Genomic DNA, 17,171 nt, shown 5'->3' with positions numbered 1-17,171 from the left:
TGGCTTTTTCACACGGATTACTGTTTCAACATTTTCACACGGAAATCCGTGTGTATTACTCATTTCACACAGAAATCTGTATCAAATACTTATTGTAACGGAAATCCGTCCCTCCATAATTCACATAACATAAAAAATTAATGATTTCAAAATAAACTAATTTATAATACATACAGAAATCCGTGTGAATTGTTTTTCACACAGATATCCGTGTGAAAATGTTTTAGTTTTTACACAGATATCTGTGACTGTTGTTTATTCACACGGATATCCGTTGATATTGTTATTGTATAAATTATTGTGGGCCCCATTATGCTCATTTCACACGGATTTCTGTCAGTATTTCTATTACACACGGATTTCCGTGGCTTTTAACTACAGTAAATCCGTGTGTGTTGTTATTTTGCTAGTAGTGCACCATTACGTTCTAGTGAAAGTAAGTTACTTGGATTGTGATAACACTAACAACACATTTATAATATAAATAAATCTACATAGCTTGTCTATGAGCCATGATTCATATTTTGGATATATGAATTCGAATATAGGTCTGATTCATTGTATGATCTTCTGAATAAACTTTATTTTCTTAACAATACCATTAGGTGCTGATCATGACATGTCCTCTAAAGGGAAAAAGACACGTGGCGTTACAAAAGGGATAGGAACTCATGATATTGTCACTGCTGCTAATGAGAGGATTCTGATTCAGATGAACGAGGATCAAAAGCTCCCAAATGGTGTCCAAGCTAATTCCAGGTTTGTTTCAGAAATTGGGTCTCGAACACGTTCTTTAGCCCCACTTCATGTCAAAAAATGGAAGGAGGTTACACTGGAAGATAAAGATGAAATCACAAAGGGGTTGTTGGTGAGTGATATAATTTACTTAATTTGGAATTGATTATACTGTTACATTTACAATTATTTTATTAAACTAAGCTGTTCTTGATTTTTTGTAATTTTAGCATAAATTTGATGTTAATCTGGAAGAACCTGGCATTACAAAATTTGTTGAAAACAAGATGAATAACACATTCAGATCATAGAAGGGCAAATTGCACAAGCACTTCAAAAAATATGCTGATGACATTGATTATGCAAGGGCTCACCCCCCCACTGAGAAAGTGTTTGGTGATAGGGACATAAGTGATTGGGAGTGGCTGTGTGATAATTTGTACACGGATCAAGCTTATCAGGTATTAATATGTATGCTGGTTTGTATTGTTGAAGTTGATTGCATAGTGTATGTTATTCAAATGTATTTTCTGCTAGGACCAAAGGTTTAAAAGGTCAAGAAGACTAATGTCAGGTGAATTTCAAGAATGAAATGATATTCTAATGATTGGTACTTTACACACACATGCAGAACCGTTGTAGGATCAATACTATTAATAGGAACAAGAAAATATATAATCACTGTGGTGGTTCACGCCCTTTCACAAAACATATGGAAGCTGAAGAACAGGTAAGTATCTGGTATTGTTTAAATTTAGTTGCTGAACTCCATTATCAGATATATTTGTCGAAGTAATTTGTTTCATTTGCTTCGAAAGCTTATCCATTAGTTTGTTCAATCTTGTTGACATATAAAACAATATAGAAATAGGATGAGGAGCTTTAGTACAAATGGCGAACTATTTTTGTGCAGTTCTTATAGAGTATATACATACTACACTTTTTCTCATATACCATTATATTGGCTTTGAATTGCTTTATTATGGCCAAATGTAGAAGGGTAAAAACGTGACCTTTATTGAGAACTGGAGTCTCATGCATCAACATAGAGGCAACAATGGTGGTGTTTGGATCAATGAAGAAGCAGAGAAGACGGGGGTAAGAGTTATATGTTATAATTTTAGTATATTGAAACAAAACTAACATCATAGATTAAATGTCTAATAAATTTTTCATTATGTGCAGAAAAAGCTGACTGGAGAGTTCATCAAAACCAAGCAACAGTTGGCTGATTCTGAGGGTGCCCCATTTGAGGATGTTATAGTGCCTATCCCTGTGCAATTAGATATCTTGGCTAAAGAGCTTGGGACTATGAAGGGTAAGACGATTCGAGGTGTGGGTTATGGTCTTAAAAAGGACACATTTTGTCCTTCAGTCACTGGATCCACTTCTAACCCAACAAATGCTCAACTTATGAGGTATATTGTTTTATTGGAAGAGCGACTTGTTTCTCTTGAGGGTGAGAGACAACCTTGTACACATGATGTTGATGAAGAGGGTGTCAAGGAGGGTAATATGGATGAGGAAAATGATGAGGATGTGGAGAATGATGAGGATGAGGATTTGGATGTGCTTTAGGTCTTGATATCCTCAGGTAGTTTTTTGCAACTTATATTTTGGATGTACAAATGAAGCCATGATACTTCCAGATGCATATAGATATCTTTGTTTAGGGCTTTGGCAGGTTTTTGGGTCTTTGATATCCTTATTAATTAGCTATTGGCAGGATACATTTTCAATGTAAAAATTATGCCTGGAGATGTCAAATGCATCCAGCACTTGATCTATAACTTTTCAAGTTACTTCTTTGTAAAGTACTGGCTGATATAAGCATATCAATATATTTATGCTAGCATTGCTAAGTATTACTAGCTTGTTATAGTAAAGTATTGCTAATTATAGCTATTGATTTAAAATTAATCTTTATACTATAAATTAGTCACAAAACGTCTGTTGGTCACCCAATCCCAAAACTAAAAATTAATAAATTATAAATAGACACGAAATTAATTTGTCACTAAGAATATTGCATTTGGAGGTTAAAATGAATTTTGGCGCTAAATTTTTAAAATGATTTAAATAGTGACGAACTATTTTCGTCACCAATAAGTTCAAATTGGCGGTAAAAACAAAATTTGGCGCAAAAATAAAAAAAATGATAAGATTTGAAAAGGAATGGGTGACAGAATATGAATGATTGGGTGACAAGCTTATTTCGTCACCTAAACTTATTTTGGTGACGAACTTAGCATTTCGTCACTCAAAAGAATAGGTCTCGCACTATAGGTGACGAAATTGGTGACGAACTTTTTTCGTCACTCATAATTTTGGGTGACGAAATTTTAAGAATGGGTGACAAAAGTGGTTTGTCACTCATTGGGTAAATTCTAGTAGTGATTGGTGGGTTATTTAGCTCCATTATTGGCAAGTCTTTCTCTCCCCAACTAAAAAATATTTGGCTTGCTAGTTGTCTCTATTCTCTTATGGCCATATGGAAAGCTCGCAATAAGCTTAGATTTGAAGACAAGCGCCCATCTCTCATGCGAATTTTCAGCTCTCTCAAGGCTTGGCTTGGCTTTGCTGCTCCTTACATGCCAGGTTATTCGAATGGTATGGTTGACACTCAGTTGTTGGTTGGGTTGGGTAGCCTATTCCTAAAAATTGAGTAGCGCCTCAGTTAGTTCTCTGGCACCCTCCAATTTTTTCTTGGATTAAATTGAATACTGATGGTCTTGCAAAGGGTAATCCAGGACCTGCAGCTTGTGGTGGTGTGTTTCGTGACACCCATGGTCATTACATTGGCGGTTATTGTCAAGGATTGGGACACAAATCTGCCTTCTACTCAGAGCTTATGGGTGTGATCATTGGGATTGAATATGCCTTCTAGTATGGTTGGCGATGCCTTTGGCTTGAATGTGATTCGACTAGTGTAATTGCATGCATCAAATCCTCATCTTTTGTTCCACCTTGTCCGCTTCGAATTGCATGGCTTACTTGCTTAGCAAGTATTTGAGCAATGACCTTTCATTGTTCCCATATTCTTCGGGAAGGAAATACGGTGGCTGATAGAATGGCAAACATGGGCTTACTTTCTCCATCCCTGATCTGGCAGGTTTCTCCTCTGCCTAATATATCTCCTTATCTTCGTATGGATGATCTGGGATTACCTTACCTTCGCCATGTTTAACTTCTGGCATGGGTTGGTGTTGGGCTTGTTTTAACATTGGCTACTATATTTTCTACAGTCCTTATAATGCAAACGCTAGTTGCTATTACTTGGACATTGGTTTCATTACGAAGCTGGGTGCTGATGCATGGTTTCTCTTGGCAGATAGTGCAATTTTTGTTTTTTCTTCCATTGTTTTGCAAGTTGTTTAATTATCTGGAAGTTTGGAAAATTTGAGGTTCTGCTTCAATTTTTCACTTCCTTTTGTCTTTCTTTCTAAGCTTTTTGGGTAAGGTTTATGTCTCCCCCTTCTTTAGGTTGTATTTTCTTTTTATGTTATTAATAAAATAAAAATAGGGGGATGGGCGGTGGGTTTCCAGAGTGTGGCAAACCCCTCTCCTTTGGGATAGAGGGTGAGACTTATTCTCTACATCGTTTGCCTCTGAGGAGCTAATATCGCCTAATCCCTTATTCATTAAAAAATAATAATAATAATAATAAATAAAAAGTTGGTAAATAAACAATTTGGCTCCACACCTACATGAGAATACTGTGCTTACATTATATTATGTGTCTCTTATGTGTAGGAAAATGCTTACATTTGTGAGAAAGATGCCCCGATTCTTTCTGAAGTTCCGGAGATTGAAATACTCTAACAAGTGTCTATTTAGATCTGAATTTTGTTATAATCAATTATTCATTTTGCCTTGTACACTTAACTTTGGGATTTCAAAGTTGTTGATACAAACAACACTAGAACTTTCAACTTCTGTGTGAATGTCTTTCTTAAATGTGTGATTAAATTACAATGGTGATTTTATCATTTAAAAGAAGGCTTATTTTGTTATCAGATTAGATAGCATGGTGGAGATGTCCCAGATTCAGTGAAACATCATACATCAATAGGCAAGCATAGGTTCCTGTTTCCAGTCTGCAAGCCCGGTTGTTTTTCAGGAATTTCAGATTCTTGATTTGGACTCATCCCTAATTTTTGAATTCCTCTTTAAAGCACAAATAGCAAATGAACCAGAAACGTGTGACTCGATGTTTAATGGAGACAAGAGCTTCAACAATTTGATTGTTAGTCCTGAGCTAGCCCTGGTTGATGATACATTCAAATCATTGCATGTACCTGTTCTAGACGATAATGAAAGGATGAGTTCATCATATGTTGTTATTGAGGAAAAGCTTACTGACGTAAAGCCACAACTGCTATATGCATCAGATCGGATTTACTTGGATCGTTATCTTCTTGAGAAAGATAGCACCTGCCATGATTATTCCTATCAGAAGATGTTGGAGGATATGAATCCACTCAGCATTGGTTTCTATTGGTATTCATTTGATGATGGAAAGTTCTATGACTTGGTGTTCTCTTATGATCCTGTAGAGAACATAGAAGAAATGGAATTATAGGTGTTTCTTTCTGATGCCATTTCTATGCTTACTGGTCATCTTGGAGTTGCTTCAACCAGATTGTCATGCGACAATTTTCCACTGACAAAAGAAAGGAGAACATATACATAAAAAAAAATTCTGTAGATGGATTAAACAAAGATGAAAGCAAGGAATTTCAGGAGTTGCTCTTTGATGGCATTGATATTCATACCGGTCATATTGGAGATGCTTTAACAAAATTGTTTGGTGGCAATTTTCCACAGCAAAAAAAATAGACAGTTATTGAAGGATGTCGACATAATGTGTGACTTTACAAACTATGGTTTAGAATTGTAATAGGAATGTGTTTTAGGTATTCAATTGTAATCGGATTCTATTACATTTTTAGGTACCTTGTAACTCCCTATTTAAAGGGCTCATATTATCAATAATATACACACAATTCCATTCTCCTACAACATGTTATCAGCACGACGCTCTAACCCTAGCCCAAAAAAAAAAAAACCTAAAAACTCTCTCTCACAGATTCTGCCGCAGCCTCCAGCCGGCCTCCCTGCACAGCCCCCTGATACTCGCCCTGCAACTCCACGCATTAGCCTCACCCCAGCAGCCTAGCCGCAGCCCACTGCAGCCCCTGCTGCCCGCACTGCTTCCTGCCGGCCTGCCGCACGGGCCCAGCCTCCAGCCAACCTCCCTGCACACCACCACGCTGCCTGCACACCAGCCTGCAGCCTGCAGCCTGCTTTGTTTTACTGCGTCTTGCCTAGCAGCCCAAGCAGCCCAAGCAGCCTGCGCGCTGCTGCTGCTGTTCCCTCAGTCGTCCTGCGCCCCCGTGCATCCTACAGCCCACGCACCTGCAGCCAGCGCTACTTCCGGCCAACTTGCTGTAGCCTACCTTCTGCTGCACCCCTTCTTCCTGCAGCTGACCGCAAGCCCAGCAGCCCGCGCCCTACCTGCCTGCGTCCGAACTGCAAACCTTCTGCCAGCGAAGAAAAAAAACGAAAGGAAGAAGAAGAAGGGGAAGGAGTGGGCCAGAAAAGAAAAAAAAAAGAAAAAAAAGGAAAGGGGGAGGAGCAGGCTTGGGCCCGGAAAGAAAAAAAAAAAAGGGGGGAGGAGCAGGCTTGGGCCCGAAAGAAAAAAAAAGAGAAAAAGAAAGAAAAAAAAGGAAGAGAGAAGGGCAGCCCACCAACTGCTAATTTCCGACCAGATTCCGGCAATTCTAATTTAGCTACACGCCTGCATCAACACGCGCGTGTATAAAGAATCCTAAAGAAAAACTTCAAATTACCAAGTAAGCTTTTGTAATTAAAGTTTCTGCTTTATTGTCTTTTAAATTCCTTATTTGCTGCAGGATTTGTATAATACGAACATGGGTTCGATTATTTAATAAGCGGAATTGTGGGGATTCACGCTTAACGAACTAAGAGCGTTCGTAACCAATGAACTAAGAATGTTCATAATACACGAACTAAGAGCGTTCGTATGAACTAAGAGTGTTCATAATGCTTGGACTAAGAGTGTCCGTAAGCATCAAATTGTGACCATATTAAAACATCATTATTTGGTCTAATCCAATTATTCTTGGAAATTAATTTCTTGGTAGCATAGCTCGGAAATCTTATTATTATTAGTTTTCGTGGAAGTTTAGCTCCGAAACTAATTCGTTCTTGTTTCACCCTTTTTGGGGATGTCAAACTCGAACATACTCGATTTTGTTCCATTGGATTATGCATGCAAAAGATAGCTATTGTGGGCTCAGGATGTTGAGCTCCATCTTATTTCCCGTGATCTATTGCACACAATCCAAGAGCTTTGTTCTGAAGGAACTGCTCCAGACCCTCAAACTGAGATTGACAATTCCAGGGCACTTGCCCTAATGATGTGTCATATGGATAGAAACCTCCATTTTGAGTTCATGAATGAGGATAGCACCATAAAGCTTTGGCAAGTGCTTCGTGAACGTCATGGCAATGTTCGTGACTCCATCCTTCCGAATTTAGAAGCAGAATGGAATGATCTTCGCTTCTCTGACTTTGATACAGTCATATAATTTTATTTGGAAGCCATCCGCATCACAGGAATGATGCGCTTCTGTGGCAAGACGATCACAGAAGAACAATTGATTGAGAAAACCCTCAATACCTTCCCTGTCTATGCTATGAGATCCTGTGATTTATTTCGAACTCATATAAATGCAAGACGGATCACAAGCTTTCAAAAGTTTATTGAAGCTATGGAAATTGTTGAAGGGTAAGACAACGAGCTTGTGAGAAGAGAAATTGATAGGCTTCGAGATAGCTATCCAGAGCATCGTCCCATGGCTAGAGAAAGTCACCATAGACATCATGATCCATATGATCGAAATGCTCATGCAGGTAGTCGCCAAAGGCGACAATCACGCCACCGTAAGAGTCGTGATTTTGAGGGATTAAGGGTTGGAAACCATAAAGCTAGCCAACGTTGGTCATGGTCATAATCTTCCAACGCCTCAGGTCCTAGGGACCATGCACATTGCGTCAATGCGCCTCAATCAAGGGAGAATCCTGTTCATGGTATCTATTTCTGATATGGAGCGTCTGATCAATGGGCCTGAGTTTGCAATGTACCTAAGATGGTAGCTGCCTTACAATGATCAAGACATCGAGTTCAAAAAGACTTTAAATCTGGCGATGAAGACAAAATGCCGCAAATTTTTATTTCGAATAGTCTTTTATTTTTCCAAGAATTATGTAATGGCAGTTATGCCTTAAATCAATAAATGACATTTTGTTTTAACTCTTTCTCACTTGGCTCACCTAATTAAGTATGATGTCTAGGAAAATAGTTGAGATTAGTGGTACTTAAGAGAGCCTCGCTCCACGGATATCTCTTCCTGCTTCCCTGATCATATTTGATTGGAGTCACCGAACGGATTGAGTGACTACAATCTGTCTAAGTTTGACTTTTATTTTTGGATCAGACTTTGGTTAAGAAACTTTGATGTAATCATTGGCTATTAATAAAGTGTCGATTCCTTAATGTCTTGGACATACCTTAATTGAGACTTTATTATATAAGAGCCAATGGTTTTCATGTGGAAACACATTATGAGAATGGACAGAGTTCCTTTGCATCACCTCTAATGACTACGAACATAAACGAGTATTAGAGAAACTTATGTGTCGCTCTAGTAGGTTGTATGCAACCACTATTCAAGTTATTGAATCCAACCATGTCATGAGAGACGACTTATGAGATTCTGATACATATAGGCTTTGGCATGATGATCCGTGTATTAAAGACTTTACACAAACATCCATTTTCAGAACGAAGAAAAGTAAGAACCAAGAATTGGTTCGAGGAGCTGCACATGCGCCTCATGGCGCCATGATTGTGCACAGATCGGCCACACATGGCCAGCGCCGCCTACCCCCTGCGGCAAATATATGGCATTGACGCCATAAACCCTTATTCAGCTCCTCTCCCTACTTCTTAAGTCTATTGTGACTTAACCAAAACCTTCATTGGTTGATTATAAGGCCCATGTTTCGTTCTGTAAAGCCTGTTATTTAGGATTGAGACCATCCTATGCAAAGGAGATTGAGGAAATAATTTCATTCTCACAAAGAATCAAAGGGAATTCTGTGGATTTGATCAACCAACTTACGGACCGTATAGATGTTTTATGGTGTTGGTTGATACGCAAACACGCTGGTCACGTGTTGTGCCATTATCCACTCATAGTGCTGCTTATACTACACTCCTAGCACATAACATATAGTTACGGGCTCACTACCCAGATCATCTCATTCAGTCAATTTGACTTGATAATGCTAGAGAATTTATATCGAAAATTTTCGATGACTATTGCATATCATTGGGTATTGATATCAAGTATCATATTCCCATGTACACACCCAATTGGTCTGGCGGAAAAGCCGCCTTTAAACCACTACGATGGTAGCCCAGACATTGGTAATGCGCACCAATATTTCCGCTTGGGTTATGCAATATCGCATGCAACTATGCTAATTCATCTACGACTCATAGCAGCCACTCAACTTTTATTTGCGTTACAGCTAGTGACTGGGTTCGAGTCTAATTTTTCGTATTTATGCATATTTGAGTGTGCGGTTCATGTGCCAATTGCGCCGCCACAGCGCATCAACATGAGTCATTGCAACGAATGTGTATATATATATATATATATTTGTTGGACATGAGTCTCCAACTATAAGTCCGCTATGTAGAACCCTTGACAGGCGATCTCTATTTCGCTGGATTTGCGAATTGTCACTTTGATGAGACAGTATTCCCATCGTTAGGGGGAGATTAGAACGTCAATGTTCAACAGGAACGACAGGAATTGTCATGGTCTGTCCCCACTATGTCTCATCTTGATCCCTAAAAGTGACGAGATCACATATACCTGCTGCAAACATGCCTGCAAGGATTGATGTCCCCACAAGAGGCCATGGTGCCACCCAGAGAAGATGGGTACTGCACCACTACCATGGATGGTGGTATGGTAACGCCACAAAGGTGGGATAATGGAGTCATAGGCCATGGGTTCCGCTAGAGAGAGTAGGAGACCCATAGGTTCGATAGATTCTCTCCCTAAGAAGAGAGCGAGTTTGGCACAACTTGATCCATTGATCATTGATACTCAAAATCCGTCTCATGAGAATATTTTGGATTGTGGTTATGTCCAAGAGACATCGTTGGGGGACGCCTCAATGTTAGAACCAGATCCCTACGAACTACACTAGTGTACATGAGGACGTGGAATTATTGAGACCAATGACATCGAACCTTACTCCGTTGAAGAATGGCAACGTAGAGAAGATTGGCCTAAATGGAAAGATGCGATCCAGGTTGAATTGGATTCACTAACGAAGAGGAAGGATTTCGGGTCTGAGATGCCAAACCTCCTAACATAAAACCTATTGACATTAATAGGTCTTCGTTAGATAGCGTGATGAGAAAAAGAGATGGTAATCTCACCTTATGGAGCAAGGTTTCTCACAACGCCCTGGAATCGACTACGAGAATACATATTCTCTCGTAATGGATGTCATTGCACTCTACTACCTTGTCAGTTTGGTAGTTTCTAAATAACTGAACATGCCGTTTACGAATGTGGTCACTACGTATCTCTATGGGGATCTAGATACATAATATAATGAAGGTTCTTGTGGACTTTATTTACCCAAGTCAAGTGGCTCTAGACCACTGAGCGTATTTGCAACGAGGTTGAAATGCTCACTAAAATGACTACTTGATTGGGAAGGGATGTGATGAACTATGCCCACGCATTTCCATGACAAGTTCCGAATTTGTAATTTTCGCAGTTTATGTTGAAAAATATAATTGGAACCCTTGAGAGTTAAGGGAAACGGCTGAACACCTGAAATCCGAGTTTGAGAGGAAGGACCTGGGGAGAACACGGTTTTGTCTAGATTCAGAACTTGTATACCGTGTCAATAAACATTTTTGATAAAGTCAAAGATGCACCATGGTCGTCCATAGTCTTGGCCCTAAAAGGGATCCGTTTCGTCCCAGGGATGATGACGAAGACGTGTTAATAGCAGAAGTGCTTACTTATGTACAATAGGCGCATTATTGTACTTAGCTCAATACAAGACTGGACACCTCAATTATTATGAACTTGTTGGCTAGATATAGCCCCGCGCCAACGCAACGCCATTAGATTGGTATAAAGACAATATTTCGATATTTGAGAGATACGATTGATATGAGTTTGTTCTATCCCTACAGAAAAAAGAGATGACGGAAGTGTGGGATCGGACCCCACAAGGCAAAATGCCACCTTCCGTGCTCCTCCTCCCCTCCATCAAAATGACAACAAGCATTTCTAAATATTGAAGTGAACCAAATTTGATCAGAGGATAATGCAGCCGACTTATTTACTAAGTCGTTACCAAAATCCACCTTCGAGAAACATGTGAAGAGCATCAGATTGAAAAAGTTATCTGAACTCCCATGATTGTAGCAATCAGGGGGAGGTATTGACATCAGGGGGAGGCATGATGTCTACATGTTCGATCTCGAAGAGTGAATGACGTGTTGTGCTCTTTTTGTCCTTCGACCAGGATTATTTTTGTCCCACAGGGTTTTTGTTACATGGTAAGGTTTTTAACGAGGCAACAATCAAAGCGTCATCACCAAGTTTGAGCGGCACAAGGGGGAGTGTTGAAGGATGTCGACATAATGTGTGCCTCTACAAACTATGGTTTAGAATTGTAATAGGAATGTGTTTTAGGTATTCAATTGTAATCGGATTCTATTACCTTTTTGGATACCTTGTAACTCCCTATTTAAAGGGCTCCTATTATCAATAATAACACACAATTCCATTCTCCTACAACAACAGCAAAGAGAGAAAAAGGGTGCTGAGAGGGCTTCATTTCTTTTCAAGTCTATGTCACAATTCAATGATATTGACTTTTTCTTGAATCCTTGGACGGCCTCTACGGCTGGAAATAGTGATTGTGCAGTTATGGCAGTTGATAAGATTGCTCCATGTACCAAGTTTTGCCCAATTATAATATTAATTAACCTGTCTATGTTTAGTTTCATTGTTTATAGTTGCTTCAAATATTTGTCACTTAACTGATTCACAACTTACCAGTCCATACATGTATATCAACACCAGTTGTATCCCAGGGTGAACGATCTCATTCTATATGTGCTCAAATTGAGCATAGGAATGACCAGAAGTCAAAGAAATTTTTGAACAGTTTTCCTTGTCAGGAAGAGTATAATATGAGATCTAAAAAGGATTCGGATGAAGTTGAAGCTAGCAATATCCCCCCATCTATTCCTTCTATGGCTCTATGCCATTTGCAATGGAAGCTGACTATATTCAGCAGAGCATCATGTCTTTCCTTGAGATGGTCATTGTTATAAACACTCAAAATCTAGATAAGGAAATGATAGTCTCCAGAAGTACTTATCAAAAAATTCTTGCAATTGAGAAAAAAGGTGCACAAGCCGTAGAACGTGATTCAGAGCTACCAGTGGACATTATACTCAGTCCTGCAGTGTGTTTAGTGTGGTATGACTGCAGAAACATTGGAAAGAAAGCAACTTCTCTTGATGAAGCTTCTTCATGCTTACCTTTGTGCATTGAGAACAACGCCACAAATGATTTGACATTGCTGAGAATTACTTTCAGTACCTGCATTCTGACTGATGCAGGAGCATATGTGGCAATATCAAATGATGCATTTGATAATTAATTATGGATATGTAATTGTCAATAATTATCGTCTAGACAATTTTAGGGCATCTTTTTTGCATCTAATTTGGGATTTATTTTTAATTCTCTTTCCAATTTAGTTTTAATCTACTTATTATCGAAGAATTGTGAACCTTATAAATTTGGGTATTGTAATCGTTGTCAAACAGTTTATAGTTTATGAATAATATCAGTTTATTTGCGGCATGTATTTGCCATACCCTACGAGTTTGCTACTCCTTATTTCTGGTGTCTGTTGAGTGATTATTTGAGGCCTTTGTTCGATACCATTTCCCCATCACTGACATTGCTGAGTATTACTTTCATTAGGCAAATGATTGAATTGGTGGACACTTTCTGTACTCATTAGTATATTTAATAGCCGGAGATATGAAAACTTTACTCATTTATACCATCCACACAATGAGAATGGGTTATAATCGTAATTACTGATTGAATTTATCATTTGATACCTGAAACTATAGTCATACATGTGTAATATTCCAAGTCGCTTATAGATACATTGAAATCTGCACATATTTTGTGCTTTCTCTTTCTACAGGTCTTTGAAGGAGACACCAGCTTCCAGTCCACTGTAGTGGAGCCCTCAGTGGATTTTATGCTGCAGCAGCAAGCCTGGGAATTGATTTGCAGCTCTTCAACTCCTATTCATCAGAGTTGACAGATGATATTATATTGAGCTGCACCGAACAAGCCACAAAGTCAATTATAGTGAGTTGTCGATACTTTACAAGAACCACTTGACAAGCTCCATGTAATCGTATGTCTGAGAAAACTTCATTTATTTCATTTCTCGTTTAACCCTTTCTCACCTCCTTCACAGTACAATATGCTGTCGAGCTTTACCCGGTGACAATCGGTTTTCTTATCTAAAGAAACAAGACACTAACAAGTTATCCATCTTTCACCTGACCACCATTCCTGCGCCAATCCTTTGACTAAAGAGAGAGATCAATAAAAAAATGGAGGTGGTCTTTTCCCGCGAACCCCTACTTCAGAAGTGAGAAAGCTGAGATAAAAATTACGAGTCATTACTTTAATTGTTTAAGCAGCTGCCTGCACTTGAAAATTTAGCTACAACTATTCCTGAGTAGCATTCTTAAACCCAAACTTCATGCTTAACTGAGAACGAAAGCCTAATCAACACAGCAGAGAACGAATTGAAACACCGAACAACCCAAATTTCATTACATCGACTCAAGTCATGCGTTACGTTTTTCCACTTTCGCACACATATCAAACAACACAAACAGTTACATTAAAACATAGATTACATACATAATAATCGCCAGGAGTAAAACCTTGTCTAGTCAAGTCGCTAGTTCGCTACACACAAGCGTTTCAAATCATACGCAAAACAAACTCCCAGCAACTAATTATTCACCATAGTCTTAGTAATAGTCCTCCTTCATTTGCCAGATACTTGTACCCTCCGGTGCTGATCTTCCTCCCCGGTAGCAGCAGAGCTAGAGAGACCTTGCCCACGTTCTTCATCACTCTTACCAGTACCACCAAGCATTGAACCAATACTATCCTCAATCTTGTCCACCACAAAATTCTCATTCCCCTCGGTATTCCCCAAACGCTGCCTCACCTCAGCCGACTCCGTCACCTTCCCCTTGGGCCTAGCAGTAGCAGAGTCCCCTGTCTCTTGCTTAACACCCGGCTTAGGCTTGTGTAATGTCTCACTTATAACCTCCGAAAGCGCTTTGTCCTCCTCTCCGGGCCTCAGCTTCTCCACGAAATAGTCCTTCACAGACACCCCTTTGTTCTGTCCGGCTTGATTAGAGGTAATCGTATTGCCGTCCGCTGCCGATGTCCCAGACTGCACATTAGTGCGAGTAACATTTTCCCTGTCATGCACCTGATCAGTTGCCCCATATCCCAGCTTGGAAGCAACAACATTCTTTGCGGACATCGCCTTGTCAGCAATGGCAGATCCCGCAAATGAAATCCTCTCAGTGTAGCTTCCGCCCGTCTGAACTGGCTTCTGATCAGTTGTGGGGACATCGTCCGGTTTGATGGTTCCTCGGACTTGTGGAGTCTCTGCTGGTATGAATTGGTTAGTAGAGGGATCAAGTACTTTGTTCCGAGGTGATGAACCAGACTTCCCAGCACCAGTAACATAGCCTCTCGAGTAGTCATCATGATCAGGCTCATTCCCGCCATATCCCAACTTGGAAGCAACTACATTCTTTGCCGCAATTGCCTTGTCGGCAATGGCTGAAGTGGCATATGAGATTTTTTCAGTGTAGCTGCTGCCCTGGTTCGATGGTTTATCAGGAGAGAGTTGGTCATGGCTTCCGGTAGACGGGTTTTGTTTGTCACCGTTCTTCAAGTATTGGCAATCATCATCCTGAAGGTTCATCTTATCGAAGGAATGGAGCATTGGTGTGACTCCAATTTCCTCACCACCTGCAATGAAATTAATTACAAAAAATAAGAACACATAACAATATCAATTTCATTTTGAACAGAGATAAGATAGTTCATTACCAGATTTAGTGGGATCAGTGACTTCGGTCTCGTAATTTGAAGGAGTGTGAGCTTGAGGATTGGCCTTAGGTGAATGAGGATCTTCCTCAAGTCCGCTAGGTCGGTCCAAATTGACCCTGGACTGACCTAACTGCCCTCCCTGGCCGGAAACAAATGTCTGCCTAGGGTCGACGTCCATGGCACTTCTGTGAGTTCCAGAAGAAACAGGGGTACTCTGTGGCACATGAGTCCCTTCCCCTAGTACATCAGTCTTCCCCAATTTGGGAGTCCCTTCCCCTAGCACATCAGTATTCCCCAATTTGACCCTAGTCTGACCTAAATGCTCTCCTTGCCCGGAGACAAAAGTCTTACCTGGGTCAACATCAGTGGTACTAGTGTTGTAATTTCCATGATGAGGAAGAGAAGAAACAGGGGTGTTATGCGACGCCTGAGGACCTCCTCCAATTACATCAACCAATCCCTTTGGCTCTTCATGCTTAAGAACAGGTCCAGTTGTTGGAGCAGCCAGTTTGGTCCTTGCTCCTCCCAAAAGATCCTCATGCCCTGTAGTAGTTCGATTTTGCCCAGGCACAGAGTCCCTCATCGGATCACTTATTCCGACATTAGACCTCTCTTTTGGCACTACAGGATCATATTCATGGTGCGTCTCTCCAAAATGAATGCCTCCTTGCACAGGAGCATCAGTCTTCCTAGTCGCGGTAGAGTTGTGCACTACACAACAATGACAGAAAAATCTTAAACCAACTAAAAATGTACTAAACTTGGTGGTGAAATGTTCAGATCACTTTATAAGTCTGTATGCTTAATAAGCCTTAAACACTTAAACAAATTCGATATGTATGGTCACACATTTCATTTATATCCCAAAAAGAAACAGATCGGAGGGAGTTGAAGCAACTTACTTGCACCGTGGTCTGTAGTTCCATGTAGCTCAGGCACATTAGATCTCAATGGATCACTGACATTGACATTAGAATTCTCCCTTGGAACTACAGGTTCATGCTCATCATGCCCCGCTCTAGTGTCTCCGAAATTCCCCACAGGCACCTTCAAAATGTCGCCTTGCACAGGAGCATCAGTTTTCTTAACTGCCGAGTCATATTCTACATAGTCCATCAAATAACACATTATACAAAATCACAAAATGAAGTCAAACGAAGAATAACAAAGTCAAAGAAACTTACTTGGTGCACCATGGACATCTGGGTCGTCTACATCTTCGTCATCCTCCTCATCCAGATCTTGATCATTATCAGGAGTCTGATGGCCTTCGGGTTCATGGCCGTGATTGCCCTGCCCTGTGATAGTATCCCTCAACTTCCTCGCTCTCGCCTTCACCTTCTTCAAAACCGACGTCTTCTCATGGTGCTCCTCCTCCTCACCTTCTGCAATATAAACACACACACATCAACACAAAAACATACACCAACATAGAAATTGCTAGTTAAAAAAGAGTTTGATCTTTACCAACACGAGAATGTACTACATGAGTATCCATGATCCAAACTTTGCGATATTTCTGATTGATTAAAACAAAGAACTTTTTTTGTGTTGAAAGAAACAAGAGTGTGAGAAACAGAGGAGGGGAAGGGGAAGCTTTAAAGGAATGGCGGGAGCAAAAGGTTGTGCCTCCTCTGCATGTGTCGGGCTCTATATGAACGACACGAGTAACGAAATAAACCAACCACGTCCCATTTTCCGCCACGTGGCTTAAAGGCAACGTGGAATCGTTTCTCCTACAAAGGATAATCACACAGTAAGTTGCCGACTTGCCGTTACTCCCAGGTCTTAAGCGACGTCGTATTCGGGGTGAGTTGGAGACTTGGAGTTGTGGATAGGTCGGACATGAAGACGTGCCGACGTGGTATTGTACATGATGGGATTGCTGCAGAAATGAAAATAATTGCAGTGACATTACTTTCTGTTAGCAGGCTAGCAGCAGCCGTCCAGTAGCTGCTAGTCAGAGAAAGCAAGCCATGGATTGGTTGGACACATTGACACAAATGACAAATGCAACTTACTTATCATACACATACACCTATTAATTATACGATACTTTTGAAGTATTGAAAACTTAAATTTGATTGGATTACAATAAATTACATATTGCTTGTG

General features: G+C 40.1%; 2 protein-coding genes across 3 annotated transcripts; one reads left to right on the top strand and one right to left on the bottom strand.

Moving 5' to 3' along the window:
- Positions 1-415: 415 nt before the first annotated feature.
- Positions 416-2,313, top strand: LOC112172134. The gene is made up of 6 exons (XM_040508254.1): positions 416-436; positions 606-868; positions 1,139-1,196; positions 1,367-1,465; positions 1,732-1,833; positions 1,921-2,313. Exons 2-6 carry the CDS (start codon positions 807-809, stop codon positions 2,311-2,313), a joined length of 714 nt encoding a protein of 237 aa, XP_040364188.1. The 5' UTR covers positions 416-436; positions 606-806.
- An 11,407-nt stretch (positions 2,314-13,720) lies between these two features.
- LOC112177387 (low-temperature-induced 65 kDa protein) lies at positions 13,721-16,673 on the bottom strand. Of its 2 annotated transcripts, none has more exons than XM_024315705.2 (5): positions 16,524-16,673; positions 16,241-16,441; positions 15,959-16,159; positions 15,057-15,767; positions 13,721-14,975 (listed from the first exon to the last, which is right to left on the bottom strand). In XM_024315705.2, the coding sequence occupies exons 1-5, from the start codon at positions 16,552-16,554 to the stop codon at positions 13,969-13,971; spliced, it is 2,151 nt and encodes a 716-aa protein (XP_024171473.1). In that variant the 5' UTR covers positions 16,555-16,673; the 3' UTR covers positions 13,721-13,968. The 2 variants fall into 2 exon arrangements, with proteins under 2 accessions (XP_024171473.1, XP_024171521.1); XM_024315753.2 differs by having other exon boundaries at positions 15,959-16,144.
- Between the last annotated feature and the right edge of the window lie 498 nt (positions 16,674-17,171).

The sequence above is a fragment of the Rosa chinensis genome, chromosome 1 (genome assembly GCF_002994745.2).
Source record: "Rosa chinensis cultivar Old Blush chromosome 1, RchiOBHm-V2, whole genome shotgun sequence".
In the NCBI taxonomy this organism is placed as follows: domain Eukaryota; kingdom Viridiplantae; phylum Streptophyta; class Magnoliopsida; order Rosales; family Rosaceae; genus Rosa; species Rosa chinensis.
Note: the sequence above shows the minus strand (reverse complement) of the source record. Positions and strands in the feature narration are given on the sequence as shown.

Coding starts and splice junctions, on each gene's coding strand:
- LOC112172134 (XM_040508254.1), top strand. CDS start 807: ATGTCAAAAAATGGAAGGAGGTTACACTGGAAGATAAAGATGAAATCA. Junction 1,197..1,366: donor ACACGGATCAAGCTTATCAG/GTATTAATATGT, acceptor ACACACATGCAG/AACCGTTGTAGGATCAATAC. Junction 1,466..1,731: donor ATATGGAAGCTGAAGAACAG/GTAAGTATCTGG, acceptor GGCCAAATGTAG/AAGGGTAAAAACGTGACCTT.
- LOC112177387 (XM_024315705.2), bottom strand. CDS start 16,554: ATGGATACTCATGTAGTACATTCTCGTGTTG. Junction 16,160..16,240: donor AGATGTCCATGGTGCACCAA/GTAAGTTTCTTT, acceptor TGGACTATGTAG/AATATGACTCGGCAGTTAAG. Junction 14,976..15,056: donor CACTGATCCCACTAAATCTG/GTAATGAACTAT, acceptor ATTTCATTGCAG/GTGGTGAGGAAATTGGAGTC.